At 41.8% G+C, this 19,702-nt stretch overlaps 1 protein-coding gene across 1 annotated transcript; it reads right to left on the reverse strand.

The window, feature by feature from the left end:
• Window positions 1-91: 91 nt before the first annotated feature.
• Window positions 92-18,849, reverse strand: LOC133482374 (lebercilin-like protein). Its single transcript, XM_061782437.1, has 8 exons — window positions 18,470-18,849; window positions 18,173-18,384; window positions 12,251-12,496; window positions 4,062-4,199; window positions 3,627-3,696; window positions 3,421-3,548; window positions 3,200-3,272; window positions 92-1,526 (listed from the first exon to the last, which is right to left on the reverse strand). The coding sequence occupies exons 1-8, from the start codon at window positions 18,639-18,641 to the stop codon at window positions 1,081-1,083; spliced, it is 1,485 nt and encodes a 494-aa protein (XP_061638421.1). The 5' UTR covers window positions 18,642-18,849; the 3' UTR covers window positions 92-1,080.
• Between the last annotated feature and the right edge of the window lie 853 nt (window positions 18,850-19,702).

Genomic DNA, 19,702 nt, shown 5'->3' on the forward strand with positions numbered 1-19,702 from the left:
GGCAACGACGCCCTCTCGCATTAATTTTAATTTTGCTACTTGATGTCAAATCATGCCAAGTGTTTGCATTATTATTTTTTCCCCCATGGAAATGTACTGCTTACAAGAAGTTAGTAATATTGGACTTTTGGGTGACATTTCAGGATGAACCAAAAAAATGTACTATGACCTACACATTATAATAAATAATAAATTGGTTATTGGTTAAATAAATCCTAATAATAAGAGTTTCAACGGCATGCCTCGCTCCGCCTCGCCTATTCATTTATGTAAGAGTGGGGGGCCCTTAGCGATACTGTATGTTTCATGGAGGCTCCAAAAATGTAAGCATTCAAAAGTAACAGCAATTTAAGCATTGTAGACTGAAAACTAAAATAAAGTAAAATATCTCACCCTTTAAAAACACCTGACGGACACATAATCGGGAAGCGGAAGTTACTTGCAAAGCATTGCCATAAATGCTAACCATTGTGTACCACCAGAATCAGACCAGTATGTTTTGTATTGTAATTGTATATTGGCACAGCATCGACTTGGTAACATTATTTTGGGCAAGATATCGATGCTTGTGTTCCTAATATTGTACTGAGGAACCAGAAACCTTCTTGGTTGCAATAAGTTTCATTTTGAGTTCTATGATTGTCATACTTCCCCTCTTTACAATCATTGTTATCCTTCTGTGGTAGTGTCACAAAAAAAACTAAATATTGTATGCTAACTGACCTGAAGTCTCAAGTTGTTAGCTGACATTGCACAAGATGTAACAAATGATGAGGGATTGAAGTTTTATTTTACTTTTGAGGCAGTTGTACAAAAACATTTCGGGAAATTATGATTTATGTTCTGTCCCACCCTACTACATGTGTTTAGTTGTCATGCCAACATGTTTTATAAAGTTATGCTGGAACGCGACAGAACAGTCTGCTCTTACAAGTATCAAAATTATTTGGATTTTAACAAATCCAAATGCAAACAAATATGTAAATGAAGGTCACAACAACTTCTAGCTACATTTAAGAGAGCCAATTACGACTTTGCTGAATGAGGAGACTTCGCAACACTGTTCAACATGTAGAAATATCAACTCCATGTGTGTGAACCACTGGGAGACTCAAAATTGTCATCATGATTTGAGGTAAAAGGACCTAGCTCCATTTGGGTAGCCGGGCAGTCATATTGAGGGGCTTCTTCTTCTTCTGTATTGATGACTGATTTCCAACTTGGTGAGTGTCTAAGAGTCTGACTGTCAAGTGACCTCTGGTCCAAACCGCTGTAGGCTGGTTTCCCCAAATGCAGATTTTTAGTCACTGGTGTGAACGCGTACTTACGGCGAAATTGGATGTGTTTGTGTCCTTTTTGTTGAGGTGGTGTTGTGACGATAGTGTGAGCAAATATGCATGAGCCTGGACATTGTTGCGTCCAATCCTGATCCTGGTCCTCGTCTACAGGCTCCTGTGAAGCCTCTGTTACCTTGTTTCTTTCACCGCAGTCTCCTGCCATTTGGCGATCAGGGATTTCCTTAAAGTCTGAAACAGAGTTTTTTGTGGGGTTATTTTAAAATATATATTTGAAGGGCAAAATGAACAAAAGTAAAATATTTGGTGCACTAAGAACTGTCTCCGGCTTGGTTGTTTGTGTGATATTTCAAAAACCACCTCAAACTGCTGACCATACACAGTATCCTTATACAGTGGCCTCCACCGTGTCTCAATTACCGAAGTCACCGTACCCTCACCTCAAGGGGCAGTGCCACTAAGTAGCTGTAATTACTATTACTAGTCATGTTTCCACAAAGTTGTTCACTTTTCTCCAGTTCACTACACAAGGATTTGGTCTATGTTTACAGCGTGGCTGTTTAGGCCCTATGCCAATTACCCAAAGAAGCATGTTTTTAGAATGTCAGAGAAAGCCCAAGTACCCGGAGAAAAGCCACACAAGCAGCGGGAGAACATGCAAACTACACGCAGGAAGGCCGGAGACAAGATTCAAACCTCAAACCTTAGAACTGTGATAATTAATAATAATGTATATCATCCAGTTCATATGCAGACCGAGCAGTTCAGGGTGTACCCCGCCTCTCGCCCCAAGTCATTTGAGATGGGTGCCAGCACACCCATGACCCGAGTGAGGATAAGCGGTTCAGAAAATGGATGGATGAATATGCAGACCGGTACAAGTTCTTATACAAGCAATACACATGTTCCGTGCAGTACAGTTTACAAGATTCATGAGAGCCAGTACATTGGTATCACACCCATTCAATTACAGATTCATTGTTTTGTTTCATGCAATATTGTGTCTCTGATTAGTGTCAAATTAGATTACATTTTAATTGGATTAAATAATCAAATATTTTATCATTTTAACTGAGTTTGATTTAAATGATGATTTTGTTTGTTTGATTCAATGATTTCAATCAAACGACCCCGACGGACAGCAGTCCTTATACAAGCATTTCTTAATTTATTTTTTTAGCAAATAAAGGCCTCTTCTCAAAGAAACATTAACGTGGTATTGTTTTGCCTCGTGGTAAAACATTGCTCGGGCAACTAATTTCCACAAATAAAGGCCTCCTCTCAAATAATTCTGTTTAGCCTAGTAAATCATTGCTCCGGCCACTTTTTGAGGAATTTGAGGTGTGTTTCCCCATTTTGTGCAAAGTTGGAGCATCGGCAAAGGAACAACCCATTTGCATTTGCTTAAAGGTGCCAATACAAAGAATTTCCACTTATTTTTCAAGCCAGAAACAACATACTGCAACTGTTTTGCATACTGTATGAATGTACAGTATAAGTTGATGCTGATCTAAACTTGGGGTACAACTGTTCAGCCTTGGCAGAGCTCTGTACCGCATTGATGCTACCTTTGGTCTTGTTTTGTATTCTGAGAAGTTTGAAATGCCTGCTATGTAGTGTTAAGTAAATGAGTGTGACTCCCTTGGAAAAGTAAACGTTTCTTTTTCCTCAGCGAATTATTTTAAGAATTCCACTGATGATTAGACTCGCCTGTGGTTGAATTAAAAAGTGCAACATTAAAGTAGTTTGTGTGTGCACAGTGACAAATCTCTTTGGAAATCAATAGCCCACAATTGTTGGAGTATTTTGTAGTGTAAAATGCAAATATTTATTCAAAACTAACTAATCTGTTAGGGTCTATTTATGTTGAGCACAGTGTGATATTGGTAGCATTATTGGCTTACCTGTAAATTTCTCCCTTTGCTCCACATTCCTCTTAAGGTATTTAACTGCTAACGACCCCATTGGTACATTATCCTGGAAAACAGTCAACAACAGTCATCAACATTCTATTCATTAGCTACACGAATGGCAAGCATATATTTGATGTGGGTTAAAAAGTGCATCACATTTAATTTTTAAAAGGTAAGCCCAAACTCAACCTTTAGTTATTAGAATCACATACTGTGCTGGTTGATCTCAGCCATTTTTGCAACTCATCGTCAGGCTCGGAAGAATCCGACTTGACCGGACTCCCATCCTCACTGGGTGTAGAGACTATTTCATCAGTCTGGACCATCTTGTCAAATGTTTCTACAAATTAAAAATGAATCGACATAACAGTCTCACCTAATAACACCACCAAAGTGGAGATGTACTAAGATACTGTACCTTTTTTGTATGCCAAATGTTGGAATCTGAGAGCAGGTAGGTTGTGGTGATCCAGTTCTTTCTGTCGTTCCTGTTTGAATAAAACAACACCAATATACAGTATTATATGATTTTAACTGTCAGCATGGTAGGTTAATTGAAGACTCTAAATTGCCCGTAGGTGTGAACGTGAGTGCGATTGGTTGTTTGTTTATGTGTGCCCTGCGATTAGCTGGCAACCAGTTCGGGTGCACCCCGCCTCCTGCCCGATGATAGCTGGGATAGGCTCCAGCACTCCCGCAACCCTTGTGAGGATAAGCGGCTCAGAAAATGGATGGATGGATATATTAGAAGGCTGGGAATCAGATTTCAGTGTAATCAAGCTGAAATTACACGTATCCCAATAAATGGGGTATCTAGAATTTAATATGAAGCACACAACTGTTTTTAACTTACTTGAATTTCTTTGGTTAACTCATAAACTCGTGCTTGCAGACAGTAGAACACATCGTTGGTCTTGGACAGCTTTTTTTGCTCTTCTGCTATGTGGCGATGGAGTGTGCTTTGAAGCAACTTGTTATTCCTCTCTAATTCCTGTAACAAATTATACAATTGAAAGTGAGTAATAACCACAATAATCATTTGTACACTTGTTCAACATCAATGTGTGCACCTGTTCACAAAGTACAGATCAATCTCTCCTCCAGTAGTTTTTCATGTCTGATAAATGATGGGGAGCCGAAATAAACTTTTAGGGATGGTTATGAAGAACTGTGTCCCAAATCAGGGGGCTGCACCAGGCCTTTGCAATGTATGGAAACCCCTCCACAGCCATCTCCAAAAGTTGTCATTTCTCCTTAAAAGGGACACCTTTTTGAGAGGGGGATTTAAAATTAACAACTCAGATAATTGGTCGCATGATACTAGTGCACACCTTCATAACTCAGAATGTGGCTGTCGGAATATGGCTATGTTCAGAGCTACTCACATTTAAACTCCTGTATAAAGGGGGTCAGCACACACCTGCCACCATTTAAAGCTCTACTGATGAACCCCAAATAAATAAAGTTCCGGTGTGGAAACACTATTTAGTTTCAGGGTGTGCATATTTATGCAACCAAGTTATGTTTTGTTTTTCCACTTAAAATATATTTTTTAGTTAGTTGAGTTGTACAGGTCAGAAGTCCCAATAATGGGTGAAAAAAGGTTTGAAATTATTCTCATTTCCAAAACTAATTTCTTTATATCACAAAAACCTGGCAATTTAACACACGTGTGTAGACTTTTTAAAGCCAGTATAAAAGCATGCAACAGACATCATTTGGAGCAGTTCAGAGTAAATATTTATCTAATAACATGACAAAACAAATGTGTAAACAAGCGATAAAGAGATTAAATGGTAAATGGACTGCACTTAGAGTGGGTACGGAATGTATTCAGACGGCCATAAATGTTTTGCTCTTTGTTATATTGCAGCCATTTGCTAAAATCATTTAAGTTAATTTTTTTCCACATTAACGTACACACAGCACCCCATATTGAGAGAAAAAACAGTAATTGTTGACATTTTTGCTGATTTATTAAAAAAGAAAAACTGAAATATCCATCTATCCATCCATCCATCCATTTTCAACACCGCTTATCCTAGTTAGGGTCGCGGGACGCTGGAGCCTATCCCAGCTGACTTCGGGCAAAAGGCGGACTACACCCTGAACTGGTCGCCAGTCAGTCGCAGCGCACATATAGACACGGACAACCATTCGCACTCACATTCACACCGTCACTGAGTGGGAACTGAACCCACGCCGCCTGCACCAAAGTCAGGCGAGTGTACCACTACAGCATCAGTGACTAAACTGAAATATCACACACCATAAGTATTCAGACCCTTTGCTGTGACACTGTCGTGTGTGTGTTCCGGATTTTGTCCTCACACACCTGCTCCTGTGAGCATCTTCACCACCTGTGCCTCGTTCAACCTAATCACCCCTTGTATTTAACCTCGTGTCTCATTCCCTCTCGTTGCCAGTTCGTTGTACCTTGTCGTCGCGTTCCAGCATTCCTTGTTTCCACGTCACAGACTCACAGTAAGACTTGACCCTGTTCCGATTATCGACCTTGCCTCTTTGCCTCATATTTTTGGATACTGTTGCCTTTCTTGGATTGCCTGCCTGTGTACCGACCTATGCCCGTCTATTAAACCTTTCTTTTTGGAAACTGTCCATTTGTTTTGGAGTCGTGCATTTTTGGGTCCTATCCTCTGTTCCGTTCATGACAGACACTCATATATTTAACTCTGGTGTCGTCCATTTCTTCTGATCATCCTTAAAATGGTTCTACACCTTCATTGGAGTCCAGCTCTGTTTGATTATACTGATTGGACATCTGCATGTCAGAGCAAATGAGAACCATGAGGTCAAAGGAACTGCCTGAAGAGCTCAGAGACCGAATTGTGGCAAGGCACAGATGTGGCCAATGTTACAAAAACATTTCTGCTCCACTTAAGGTTCCTAAGAGCACAGTGGGCTCCATAATCCTGAAATGGAAGAGGTTTGGGATGACCAGAACCCTTCCTAGAGCTGGCCATCCGGCCAAACTGAGCAATTGGGGGAGAAGAGCCTCGGTGAGAAAAGTAAAGAAGAACCCAAAGATCAATGTGGCTGAGCTCCAGAGATGCAGTCGGGAGATGGGAGAAAGTTCTAGAAAGTCAACCATCACTGCAGCCCTCCACCAGTAGGGGCTTTACAGCAGAGTGGCCCGACTGAAGCCTCTCCTCAGTGCAAGTCACATGAAAGCCTGCATGGGGTTTGCTAAAAAACACCTGAAAGACTCCAAGATGGTGAGAAATAAGATTCTCTGGTCTGATGAGACCAAGATAAAAATTCCATCAATTTTCTGTGCCGCTTATCCTCACTAGGGTCGCGGGTGTGCTGGAGCCTATCCCAGCTATCTTCGGGCGAGAAGTGGGGTACACCCTGAACTGGTCGCCAGCCAATTGCAGGGCACATATAAACGAACACCCATTCACACTCACATTCACACCTACGGGCAATTTAGAGTCGTCAATCAACCTACCACACGTGTTTTTGGGATGTGGGAGGAAACCGGAGTACCCGGAGAAAATATCACGTATCCAATACACTCCCAACAGTGAAGCATGGTGGTGGCAGCATCATGCGGTGGGGGTGTTTTTCAGCCGCAGGGACAGGGAGACTGGTTGCAATTGAAGAAAAGATGAATGCGGCCAAGTACATGGATATCCTGGATGAAAACCTTCTCCAGAGTGCTTAGAACCTCAGACTGGGCCGAAGGTTCACCTTCAAAAAAGACAATTACCCTAAGCACACAGCAAAAATACCGAAGGACTGGCTTCAGAAAAACTCTGTGACTGTTTTTGAATGGCCCAGCCAGAGCCCTGACTTAAACCCAATTGAGCATCTCTGGGAAGACCTGAAAATGGCTGCCCACCAACGTTCACCATCCAACCTGACAGAACTGGAGAGGATATGCAAGGAGGAAAGGCAGATGATCCCCAAATCCAGGTGTGAAAAACTCATCATTCCCCAAAAGACTCATGGCTGTATTAGCTCAAAAGGGTCCTTCTACTAAATACTGAGCAAAGGGTCTGAATACTTATATGGCTGTGTGATATTTCAGTTTTTCTTTTTGAATAAATCTGCAAAAATTTCAACAATTCCGTTTTTTTCTGTCAATACGGGGTGCTGTGTGTACATTAATGTGGAAAAAATGAACGTAAATGATTTTAGCAAATGGCTGCAATATAAAAAAGAGCGAAAAAATTTATGGCCGTCTGAATACTTTCCGTACCCACTGCATATAGCGGTCTATCGACACGATCACAGTGCCCAAAGCGCTTTACAAAACCTCACATTCACCCACTCACACACACATTCATACACCAATGGGCGACTGCTGCCATGCAAGGCGCTGCCAGGCCCACTGGGAGCAAATTAGGGTTCAGTGTCTTGCCATAGAACACTTCGACATGCGAACAGTCGTAGCCAGGATTTGAACAAACAACCTTTCCATCACTGGACAACCTGCTTTACCAACTGAGCCACAGCCACCCAAATGGTAAATGGACTGCACTTTATATAGCGCTTTATCTACACTATCACAGTGCCCAAAGCACTTTCCAAAGCCTCACATGCACCCATTCAAACACCAACGGGCGACTGCTGCCATGCAAGGCGCTGTCAGGCCCACTGGGAGCAAATTAGAGTTCAGTGTCTTGCCCAAGAACACTTCGACATGCGGACAGTCAGATCCGGGATTCAAACCAGTTACCCTTCGGTCACTGGACGACCCGCTCTCCATACTGAGCCACAGCCGCCCTTGTTACATTAGTAAATTCCATTCATTAGTAAAGGTATGAATATGTGCAGATTGTTACAGATGTCTTTTAATGCAGCCCTATGGGGGGCACAAGTCAGTGCAAACTGTAGGCCGGTCCCAAGCCCGGATAAATGCAGAGGGTTGCGTCAGGAAGGGCATCCGGCTTAAAACCTTGCCAAACAAATATGAGAGTTCATCCAAAGAATTCCATACGTGGCCCGGGTTAACAACGTCCGCCACCGGCGCCGTCAACCTGCAGGGCGCCGTTGGAAATTCAGCTACTGTGGGTCGAAGTCAAAGAAGCAGAAGAGGTGGAAAGCGGGTTCTTCGGCAGAAAGAGAAGAGGAAAACACAGAGCCTAGAACTGAATGTGGGGACTTTGAATGTTGGGATTATGACAGGAAAATCTCGGGAGTTGGTTGACATGATGATTAGGAGAAAGGTTGATATATTGTGTGTCCAGGAGACCAGGTGGAAAGGCAGTAAGGCTAGAAGTTTAGGGTCAGGGTTTAAATTATTTTACCATGGTGTAGATGGGAAGAGAAATGGAGTCGGGCTTATTTTAAAAGAAGAGTTGGCAAAGAATGTCTTGGAGGTGAAAAGAGTGTCAGATCGAGTGATGAGGCTGAAATTTGAAATTGAGGGTGTTATGTGTAACGTGATTAGTGGCTATGCCCCACAGGTAGGATGTGACCTAGAGGTGAAAGAGAAATTCTGGAAGGAGCTAGATGATGTAGTTCTGAGCATCCCAGACAGAGAGAGAGTCATAATTGGTGCAGATTGTAATGGACATGTTGGTGAAGGTAATAGGGGTGATGAAGAACTGATGGGTAAGTACGGCATCCAGGAAAGGAACTTGGAGGGACAGATGGTGGTAGACTTTGCAACAAGGATGCAAATGGCTGTAGTGAACACTTTTTTCCAGAAGAGGCACGAACATAGGGTGACCTACAAGAGCGGAGGTAGAAGCACACAGGTGGATTACATCTTGTGCAGATGTTGTAATCTGAAGGAGGTTACCAACTGTAAGGTAGTGGTAGGGGAGAGTGTGGTTAGACAGCATAGGATGGTGGTGTGTAAGATGACTCTGGTGGTGGGGAGGAAAATTAGGAAGACAAAGGCAAAGAAGAGAACCATGTGGTGGAAGCTGAGACAGGACGAGTGTTGTGCAGCTTTTCGGGAAGAGGTGATACAGGCTCTCGGTGGACGGGAGGAGCTTCCAGAAGACTGGACCACTGCAGCCAAGGTGATCAGAGAAGCAGGCAGGAGAGTACTTGGTGTATCTTCTGGCAGGAAAGGAGAGAAGGAGACTTGGTGGTGGAACCTCACAGTACAGGAAATCATACAAGGAAAAAGGTTAGCTAAGAAGAAGTGGGACACTGAGAGGACCGAGGAGAGGCGAAAGGAATACATTGAGATGCGACACAGGGCAAAGGTAGAGGTGGCAAAGGCAAAACAAGAGGCATATGATGGATGACATGTATGGCAGGTTGGACACTAAAGAAGGAGAAAAGGATCTATACAGGCTGGCCAGACAGAGGGATAGAGATGGGAAGGATGTGCAGCAGGTTAGGGTGAATAAGGATAGAGATGGAAATATGTTGACTGGTGCCAGCAGTGTGCTAGCTAGATGGAAAGAATACTTCGAGGAGTTGATGAATGAGGAAAATGATAGAGAAGGGAGAGCAGAAGAGGCAAGTGTGGTGGACCAGGAAGTGGCAATGATTAGTAAGGGGGAAGTTAGAAAGGCATTAAAGAGAATGAAAAATGGAAAGGCAGTTGGTCCTAATGACATTCCTGTGGAGGTATGGAAGCATCTACGAGAGGTGGCTGTGGAGTTTTTGACCAGCTTGTTCAATAGAATTCTAGTGCGTGAGAAGATGCCTGAGGAATGGAGGAAAAGTGTACTGGTGCCCATTTTTAAGAACAAAGGTGATGTGCAGAGCTGTGGCAACTATAGAGGAATAAAGTTGATGAGCCACACAATGAAGTTATGGGAAAGAGTAGTGGAGGCTAGAATCAGGACAGAAGTGAGTATTTGCGAGCAACAGTATGGTTTCATCCCTAGAAAGAGTACCACAGATGCATTATTTGCCTTGTGGATGTTGATGGAAAAGTACAGAGAAGGTCAGAAGGAACTACATTGTGTCTTTGTAGATCTAGAGAAAGCCTATGACAGAGTACCCAGAGAGGAATTGTGGTACTGCATGCGGAAGTCTGGAGTGGCAGAGAAGTATGTTAGAATAATACAGGACATGTACGAGGGCAGCAGAACAGCGGTGAGGTGTGCTGTAGGTGTGACAGAAGAATTTAAGGTGGACGTGGGACTGCATCAGGGATCAGCCCTGAGCCCCTTCCTTTTTGCAGTGGTGATGGATAGGCTGATAGATGAGGTTAGACTGGAATCCCCATGGACCATGATGTTTGCAGATGACATTGTGATCTGCAGTGAAAGCAGGGAGCAGGTGGAGGAACAGTTAGAAAGATGGAGGCATGCACTGGAAAGAAGAGGAATGAAGATTAGCCGAAATAAAACAGAATATATGTGCATGAATGAGAGGGGTGGTGGGGGAAGAATGAGGCTACAGGGAGAAGAGATAGCAAGGGTAGAGGATTTTAAATACTTGGGGTCAACCGTCCAGAGCAATGGTGAGTGTGGTCAGGAAGTGAAGAAACGGGTCCAAGCAGGTTGGAACAGGTGGAGGAAGGTTTCAGGTGTGTTATGTGACAGAAGAGTCTCTGCTAGGATGAAGGGCAAAGTTTATAAAACAGTGGTGAGGCCAGCCATGATGTATGGATTAGAGACAGTGGCACTGAAGAGACAACAGGAAGCAGAGCTGGAGGTGGCGGAAATGAAGATGTTGAGGGTCGCTCTTGGAGTGACCAGGTTGGATAAAATTAGAAATGAGCTCATCAGAGGGACAGCCAAGGTTCGATGTTTTGGAGACAAAGTTAGAGAGAGCAGACTTCAATGGTTTGGACACGTCCAGAGGAGAAATAGTGAGTATATTGGTAGAAGGATGATGAGGATGGAGCTGCCAGGCAAGAGAGCTAGAGGAAGACCAAAGAGAAGGTTGATGGATGTCGTGAGGGAAGACATGATGGCAGTTGGTGTTCGAGAGGAGGATGCAGGAGATAGGCTCTCATGGAAAAGGATGACGTGCTGTGGCGACCCCTAATGGGACAAGCCGCAAGGAAAAGAAGAAGAAGTTACAGATGTCTTTTGCTAGTCAAAATTGGCTGTACTAAGTTTTGCTCTGACCAACCAATCAGAGGACTGACGTCATCGAGGGCCAGGCTGGCCCGATCAGGATACATTTGAAATCTAGATTGGTTAAACAAATAGTCCCATTGCTGATATCTTAAATTACAAAGGCCATCACTACTTATTCTAAAGGCCCTGGGAAGATTAGTTTGACATTGCAGCACATCGAGGTTGAAAATGTATTGGAGAAAAAACTCCAAAATCCAAATACACTACTGGAAGCATGAAATGAAGAGAATAAATTTAAAGTTGGGAATAAATTAATGCAATTTTAAGGAACAAATATTACAATTGAGGTTGTAAATGTAGCTCAGAGCTTCTGATAAGTCTTTAGGCCAGCAGAGAAGCCTTGCCGCCCTGACGTCGCATCACTGGTTAAAATACAGTCGTGCATGACTGTATTGTCTATTATGTATATTTGTCCAAAAAAAATCCTTGTCTCACTAATCTGGAATTTAGCAAATAGAAATAATGTTGGTAATACTAATTGACCTAAAACAGTAAATGTTTAGTCTGATTTCATTTCATGTCAGACAGTCAAGACAAAAAAGCAGAATGTTCCTTTTTATAGTCATGCTCAAAATATTTTCAGCACAACTGTATAGATTAGTGTGTCCTGGATATTAAGCTTTGTCTATTGGGTAAGTAATGAACTATCCCCCAGTGACTACAATTCTCTTATTTCATCCCTTCCCAAATCAATCACATTCCACATTTAATAGATTTTACAACCAAGTGACATCATCACCTATCAGCCACATTGCTACACTTATTGGATCTAGTCTCCTTGATGACAGTGTGGCTGCACTACTAGCTTTTTACAGGGAACAAACAAAGGTTTAAGTTACCGAATATGCTTCCTCGTCCAATAAAACGATCTGAGTCTGGATGATTGAGAACATTCACATTGTACTAATTTGTGGTTAAGTGATTTACAGTTTTTCTACCTATCACACCCATTCTTTAGTGCTGATATCCAGTCTGGTACTCTACCTCATGAGCCATATGCTGCTCCTAAACATACCCATATCCGCTTGTTTTTCTCCTTCAGATCTATGGTAGCCTCATCCAACCTGCAACTGAGCTCTTCCTTTTCCAGCATGGAGGGATTATGTAGGATCTGCAATTCGAGCTGCAGGATCTTGTCTTTTGAGTCCAACAACTCCTTCTCGGAGTCCTGCAGCTTCTTTGCCAGCACGTCACAGCTGGAGCGCGTCTTCCTGAGCAAGTTTCGCATGCCCTTGACCTCGTTGATGTGCTGATCTTGTATCTAGGAAAATGTATTGAGATATGCATTTTTGTCTGATATCATACAAGGTGTCAAAAACACATGAGGAACCCTGGATTGATCAAAGACAAGGGTGAAGCTGTGTGTATGTTTCTGTGTATGTCACTTAACTTATTCACTGCCAGCCTTCCCAGCTAACATGGATATTTGACTTCTAAAGCCATCAATGGCAGTGAATGTGTTAATTGTAGCCTACCAGATATACATTTTATATTTAATACAGAGCAGTGCCCATCCATCCATTTTCTAAAGCACTTGGCTTCATTCACGTCATGCTTATACTGGTAGCCATTTGCAGGACAGAATGAGAAACAACCCACAGACACTCACATTCTATTGTTAATTTAGAGCAGGGGTGCCCAATCCGTCAATCACGATCAACCGTTCAATCACGAAGGTTGTTATGGGTATTGTCTGACGTCAATGTGGCGGAGCTCAGTGTGTGTGTGGCATTTGTGTGTGTGTGCACAACTCCGCATGAGTGGGGCGGAGTTGCGCTACTGAGGAAGTGATCATGTGAGGTACGTGTGTGCGTGTGTGTGTGTGCATTGTTGGGCAGGTGTAGCAATGGCGACTGGGAATAAGTTAGCAAGCCAAAGAAATTCAGGAACAAATGAAAAAGAAAGTAATTGAGATCTATCTGTGTAGAAAAGGGTATAAAGCCATTTCTAAAGCTTTGGGACCCGAAGGAACCACATTGAGAGCCATTATCCACAAATGGCAAAACCATAGAACAGTGGTGAACCTTCCCAGGAGTGGCCGGCCGACCCAAATTACTCCAAGAGCACAACAACGACTCATCCAAGAGGTCCCCAGAGACCCCACAACAACATCCAAAGAACTGCACGCCTCACTTGCCTCAGTTAAGGTCAGTGTACATGACTCCACCATAAGAAAGAGACAGAATGCCAAGACGAAAACCAGTGCTGCACAAAAATAACATTAAGGCTCGTATCAATTATGCCCAAAGACATCTTGATGATCCCCAAGACTTTTGGGAAAATACTGTGTCACCTGACAAGACAAAAGTTGAACTTTTTGGAAGGTGTGTGTCCCATGACCTCTGCCGTAAAAGTAACATTGCATTTCTGAAAAAAAACATAACATAACATAATAACATACCAACAGTAAAATATGGTGGTGGTAGTGTGATGGTCGGGGGCTGTTTTTCTACTTCAGGACCTGGATGATTTACCGTATTTTCACGACCATATGATGCACTTAAAAGTCGTAAATTTTCTCCAAAATGGACGGGTCGCCTTATAATGCGGCGCGCCTTGTGTGCATCAAACCTCTTTTAGTGGAGACCTTGGTGGTCTGTCACACAGATCTGAACTTGTCTTGCGATACCAAGGGGATTATGTTGGGGTGGCTTTGGCTCAGTAGGTAGAACAGGTTCGAATCCCTGCTACGACTGTCTGCATGTCGAAGTGTCCACTGAACCCTAATTTGCTCCCAGTGGGCCTGGCAGCGCATAGCATGGCAGCAGTCGCCCCTTGGTTTATGAATGTGTGTGTGAATGTGAGGCTTTGTAAAGCGCTTTGGGCACTGTGATGATGTAGATAAAGTGCTATATAAGTGCAGTCCATTTACCATTTATTTTTCCTAAGATATCAAATACACTACATTTTTTAATGTATCTCAAGATTAAAATTAACTTTGCTGGTTGCATTCCTTAACCGAAGAGCGCTGATGTCCGTATGATTGGGAAGCTTTTATTTTGAAGATGGCTTTCACCGCGAGTTGGCGACCTATTACCGTAATGCCTAGTATAAACAAAATTAGGGGCGGCACGCTTACGAAGCACAGTTTAAACTGCAAGCTATCAGTTATGCGAAGGAACATGGGAATCGAACAGCCACGAGAGAATTCAAGATCAACGAATCCATGGTTCGCAAGTGGAGGAAGCAGGAAATCGAGCTTCGCCAAGTCAAGAAGCCGAAGCTGAGAAAAAAAGAAAAACAAAACGCGGAAACAAGGCGAGGTGGCCCGAGTTGGAAGACCAACTCGAGCAATGGATTAATGAACTCCAACCGCTGGACGTCGGTGTAAACAGGGCGTTCAAAGTGAAGTTGCGAGCGGCGTGGGAGCAGTGGATGACAGATGGCGAACACAGCTTTACTAAGACGAGGAGGCAGCGCCGGGCGAGTTATGCCACAATTTGTGAATGGATTGTGGATGCTTGAGCTAACGTGTCTACTTGCACTGTTGTTCGAGCTTTCGTAAAAGCCGGTATCATTTCTGAGGAGCCGCACGGCAACGAGACTGACTCGAACCTGGCGTGTTTGATTGAGAACTTGCCCAGCTGTTCATTTGGGATATAGAACATGAGGACGATGGATTTGTGGATGAGGATTGATCAAAAATAACGTGAGTACATTGTTAAATAATTCAATAAAGTACAACCAAACTCAGTTTTGCTCCCGCTGCCTTTTTAAAAACATTGTTTTCGCGTGCATGCATGCTACTGTATGTTTTAAGCTAGCCTATGTTTTACCATGCCTGCGTCCAATAATACGGTGCGCCTTATGTATGTGTTAAATACAGAAATAGGCCCTGTAACTGAGACTGCGCCTTTTAATACGGTGCACCTTATGGTCGTGAAAATACGGTAAATGGAAAAGGTACCATGAATTCTGCTGTCTACTAAAAAATCCTGAAGGAGAATGTCCGGCCATCTGTTCGTGACCTCAAGCTGAAACAAACTTGGGTTCTGCAGCAGGACAATGATCCAAAACAAACCAGCAAGTCCACCTCTGAATGGCTGAAAAAAAACAAAATGAACGCTTGATTACAATGGTTGCTGCTAAGAGTGGCCCAACCAGTTACTAGGTTTAGGGGGCAATCGCTTCTTCACACAGGGCCATGTAGGTTTTTTTCCTCACTTAATAATAAAAACCTTCATTTAAAAACTGAATTTTCTGTGTACTTGTGTTGTCTTTTACTAATATTTAAATTTGCTTGATGATGGGAAACATCGAAGAGAAAAATAAGAAATCAGGAAAGGGGTAAACACTTTTTCACAACACTGTGTGTGTGTGTGTGTGTGTGTGTGTATATATATAAAAATATATATATACATATATACATATATATATATATATATATATATATACATATATATATGTGTATATCTCTCTATATATATATATATATATATGTGTATATCTCTATATATATATATATGTGTATATATATATATATATATATATATATATATATATATATATGTGTATATCTCTATATATATATATATGTGTATATATATATATATAGAGATATACACATATATATATATATATATATATATATATATATGTGTATATATATATAGAGAGAGATATACACATATATATATATATATATATATGTGTATATCTCCATCCATCCATCTTCTGTATCGCTTTTCCTCACAAGGGTTGCGGGTGTGCTGGAGCCTATCCCAGCTATCTTCGGGCGAGAGGCAGGGTACACCCTGAACTGGTCGCCAGCCAATCGCATGTAGACAAACACTCATTTATATATATATATTTTTTTTTTTTTTTTTTTTTTTTTTCAATTTCTGGAATGACAGTCTACCAAATAGCTCTTGAGCACCTCCTTAAATGAAAAAACTTTTTTTTTCTCGACCCTCCCGCTTGATGGACAATTTAAATATTACAACAAATCAGAATCAGAATCATCTTTATTTGTCAAGTATGTCCAAAAAACACACCAGGAATTTGTCTCCGGTAGTTGGAGCCGCTCTAGTACGACAACAGACAGTCAATTGACAGAGAACACTATTGAGACATAAAGACATTGACAAAAAACAGTCACTGAGCAATAAAGGGTTAATAGTTATCTGGTAATGCCGGTACATATATATATTTTTTGACAATTGTGCAAAAGATGTAGAGTTCTCTAGCACTTAGAGCAGTTTAAATGACTAATATTGCAATAGTCCGGTGCAATGACCATTGTGCAAAGGGCGGCGAGACTTCAAGGTGTAAGTAAATAAAGTGAGTAGTCACTGATGGTGCAGTGGTCGATTCAGCTGACTTAGGTGCGGGCCGCGTGAGTTAAGTTCCCACTCAGTGATGGTGTGAATGTGCGTGTGAATGATTATCGTCTCTGTATGTGCCCTGTGACTGACTGGCGACCAGTTCAGGGTGTAGTTTGCCTTATGCCCAAAGTAAACTGGGATAGGCTCCAGCATCCTGCGACCATGGTGTAGAAAATGGATGGATGAACAGATAAAATAGGTTTTCCATCAGCTTTTTGGTAGGATTTTGTTAACGCACATATTTCAAATCATATTACTTTTGCTGGTTTCAGCGGAAACCTCACATCTCCAAAGCCATCACTTTTCAGGAGACTCAAAAAACTTTTGTTGAGTCATTAACATTGCATTGTGAAAGAGCGCAAGCCATTTTTACACTTGATACTGGTGAATAATTTGAAAAAACAACATACACACGAAGGGACTGACCAATTGCATAAATTTGTGAAAAAATATTAAATTAACCTAATTTGGTTAAAGGTTAAAGATTCTGGACCGATGCCAGTGATATGCTCTATGGTTACATATGTAGGGGTCAGTCGTTCTTTCTGTCGACTTCAGTGACTCCAAAACCGCTGTCTTAACTCCGTGTAGTTTCGGGAGGGCGACTTCTGGCCTGTTTTCGAGTTGGAATTGCGTATTGTGGTTGGAATGCATTCCGCTTAAACCAATACAACCCCTTTACTGTAATCAGAAAGACAATATAAAACTTTTGTATTATAAATACACTGTAGTTACATTTGTTTTTAACTAGTTAGCATTGCAGCTTCCACAGCTAGCATGTACGCTTGACCAAAAACTCTACATTAGCATTGATTTGCAACCCTGCCACTTTAATTAGGAGTAACACAAAACGAAATTATTCTTCAAATAAATTCACTTTATTGAATTGTAACAGATCTAAACAGCAATATTTTTGAAATATGTTTCTCAGGGGCGGCACGGTGGGCGACTGGTTAGAGCGTCAGCCTCACAGTTCTGAGGACCCGGGTTCAATCCCCGGCCCCGCCTGTGTGGAGTTTGCATGTTCTCTCTGTGCCTGCGTGGGTTTTCTCCGGGTACTCCGGTTTCCCCCCACATACCAAAAACATGCATGAATTGGAGACTCTAAATTGCCCGTAGGCATGACTGTGAGTGCGAATGGTTGTTTGTTCCTATGTGCCCTGCGATTGGCTGGCAACCAGTTCAGGGTGTACCCCGCCTCCTGCCCGATGACAGCTGGGATAGGCTCCAGCACGCCCGCGACCCTAGTGAGGAGAAGCGGCTCAGAAAATGGATGGATGGATGGATGGATGGATGGATGGGTTTCCCAGGTGCCTGAGTATCTGTAACAGTGTTGTCCCAAACGCATGGCAAAATATTATGATGATTTTTTTACTAAATTATTTTACTAAAACTAAATTATTCATTTTCCAAAATGTTTGTGAAATAATTGTCCTTAAAATCTCGAAATACTGATACGCATTTTACGATATGAGTTTTGTTGATCATATATTTTGCTATTTACACTAGCGGTTAACTTATTTGTACACTTACATAATTAATAATACTGAAACGTGAATGAGTTATAGAGGGGGTGGGGGAGAGATAGAGATACACGAATCGATGTCACCAACCTGAGATAAATTGCCTTCTAATCGTTGGTATTCCTGCACTGCCACCGTGTGTCGATGGAGGACATTTTTCATCACTTTGGACTGCGTCTTGACTACCACCAGCTCCAGCTGTAGGTCACCGTTTTGTCTCTTTAGATTTTTAATTTTGAGGTTTTTTGTCAGTTCATAAGTCTTTGGTTCCTCGCTGATCGCAGGGAACTTCAGCCGGTAATCTAAAATTATTGTTTTATTAAGGAGAACGTTGACATTGGATGCTTATTCAAAACGGTCATCGTGTCACCAAATGAAACACTGTACCTCCACTCCTGTATGGAACCAGCATGTCCTCTAAGGTTTTGTGTGCATGGTACTTGTTTTGCCCGGTGAAGATTGCTGGCAGAGAGCAAGCTGAAGATGCTTTTCCATTGCACATTGCAGCATTGCCTTCTTCCCTCGTTTTCGGTCCCAAGTCCGGCAGGTTCACACTCATTGCCTCCTTGCAGGATGAAGTTTTAAAAAAAAAAAGAAAAAAAGAAAAAAAAAAAAAGACAACACTACCTACTTAACACACCACCAACGCAGCCACGCTTCAAACTTGAACGCCTCCAACCACCGAACCCGACTCGAGCCTTTATTGTGTCATTAAGTCAAAACAAAGAGTGAGGGGAAATGTCACTAACGTCCGTAAATGGGTGTGATATCACGTGACCACGTTGTTGACGAAGCAAGACGCTGTGTTGATTTTAAAACGCACAGATAGGGTTAAAAATGTTTGTGTAGATGAATTGTGTTTTAATAATATAATTGTCTTTTTAAAATTGTATTAATTATCCTAATACAGTATGATCATTCTAAACAGTTATTAGAACTAATTTTAAACGTATATGTAAAATATTCCTATTTATTATTATTTAGTTTCATATTTACATTAAATCATTTTTAATGGCATAAATACAAAATAAAAATGTATAAATATATTTAACTAACCAGTTTTAGGGAAAACAGCTGGATTAAGGCAACATATTACGGGATTCAAGATAATGCTCTAAATGCTCGTGGACTGGATTAAAGAATGGAGTGTGTGACCTGCCGCAGGCCATAACTTTCACACCCAAAAAATACAAAAACATCACATTCATTCAGAGGTGCCTTAACATATCAATTGCAATATCAACATATCAATATCAATTAGTGGTGTTGCTAGGGCTATTTTAGGAAGCCCCCCTATTAACTTCTCAAGCCCCCACAAAAATATTTGGTGTCTTCGTAACACCCCTAAAATACATTTGGGTTTCCACAAAATAACCCTCCACCTCTGCAACACCCCCACCCCGGATGATAAAAACTAACATTCACTATTATGAGCAAGTACACTGGATACAATAGTGCCCCTGATGTCCTTATAAAGGTCTTTGGTCTTTCCCATGATGGAGAGGTTAGTGTCTGATTGAGTGATTCTGTGGACAGGTGTCTTTATACTGGTAACAAATTGAGATGGGTGTCTTTCATACAGCTAACGAGTATAAATGAGGAGTACTTCCTTACAAGTGA

The sequence above is a fragment of the Phyllopteryx taeniolatus genome, chromosome 8 (assembly GCF_024500385.1).
Source record: "Phyllopteryx taeniolatus isolate TA_2022b chromosome 8, UOR_Ptae_1.2, whole genome shotgun sequence".
In the NCBI taxonomy this organism is placed as follows: Eukaryota; Metazoa; Chordata; class Actinopteri; order Syngnathiformes; family Syngnathidae; genus Phyllopteryx; species Phyllopteryx taeniolatus.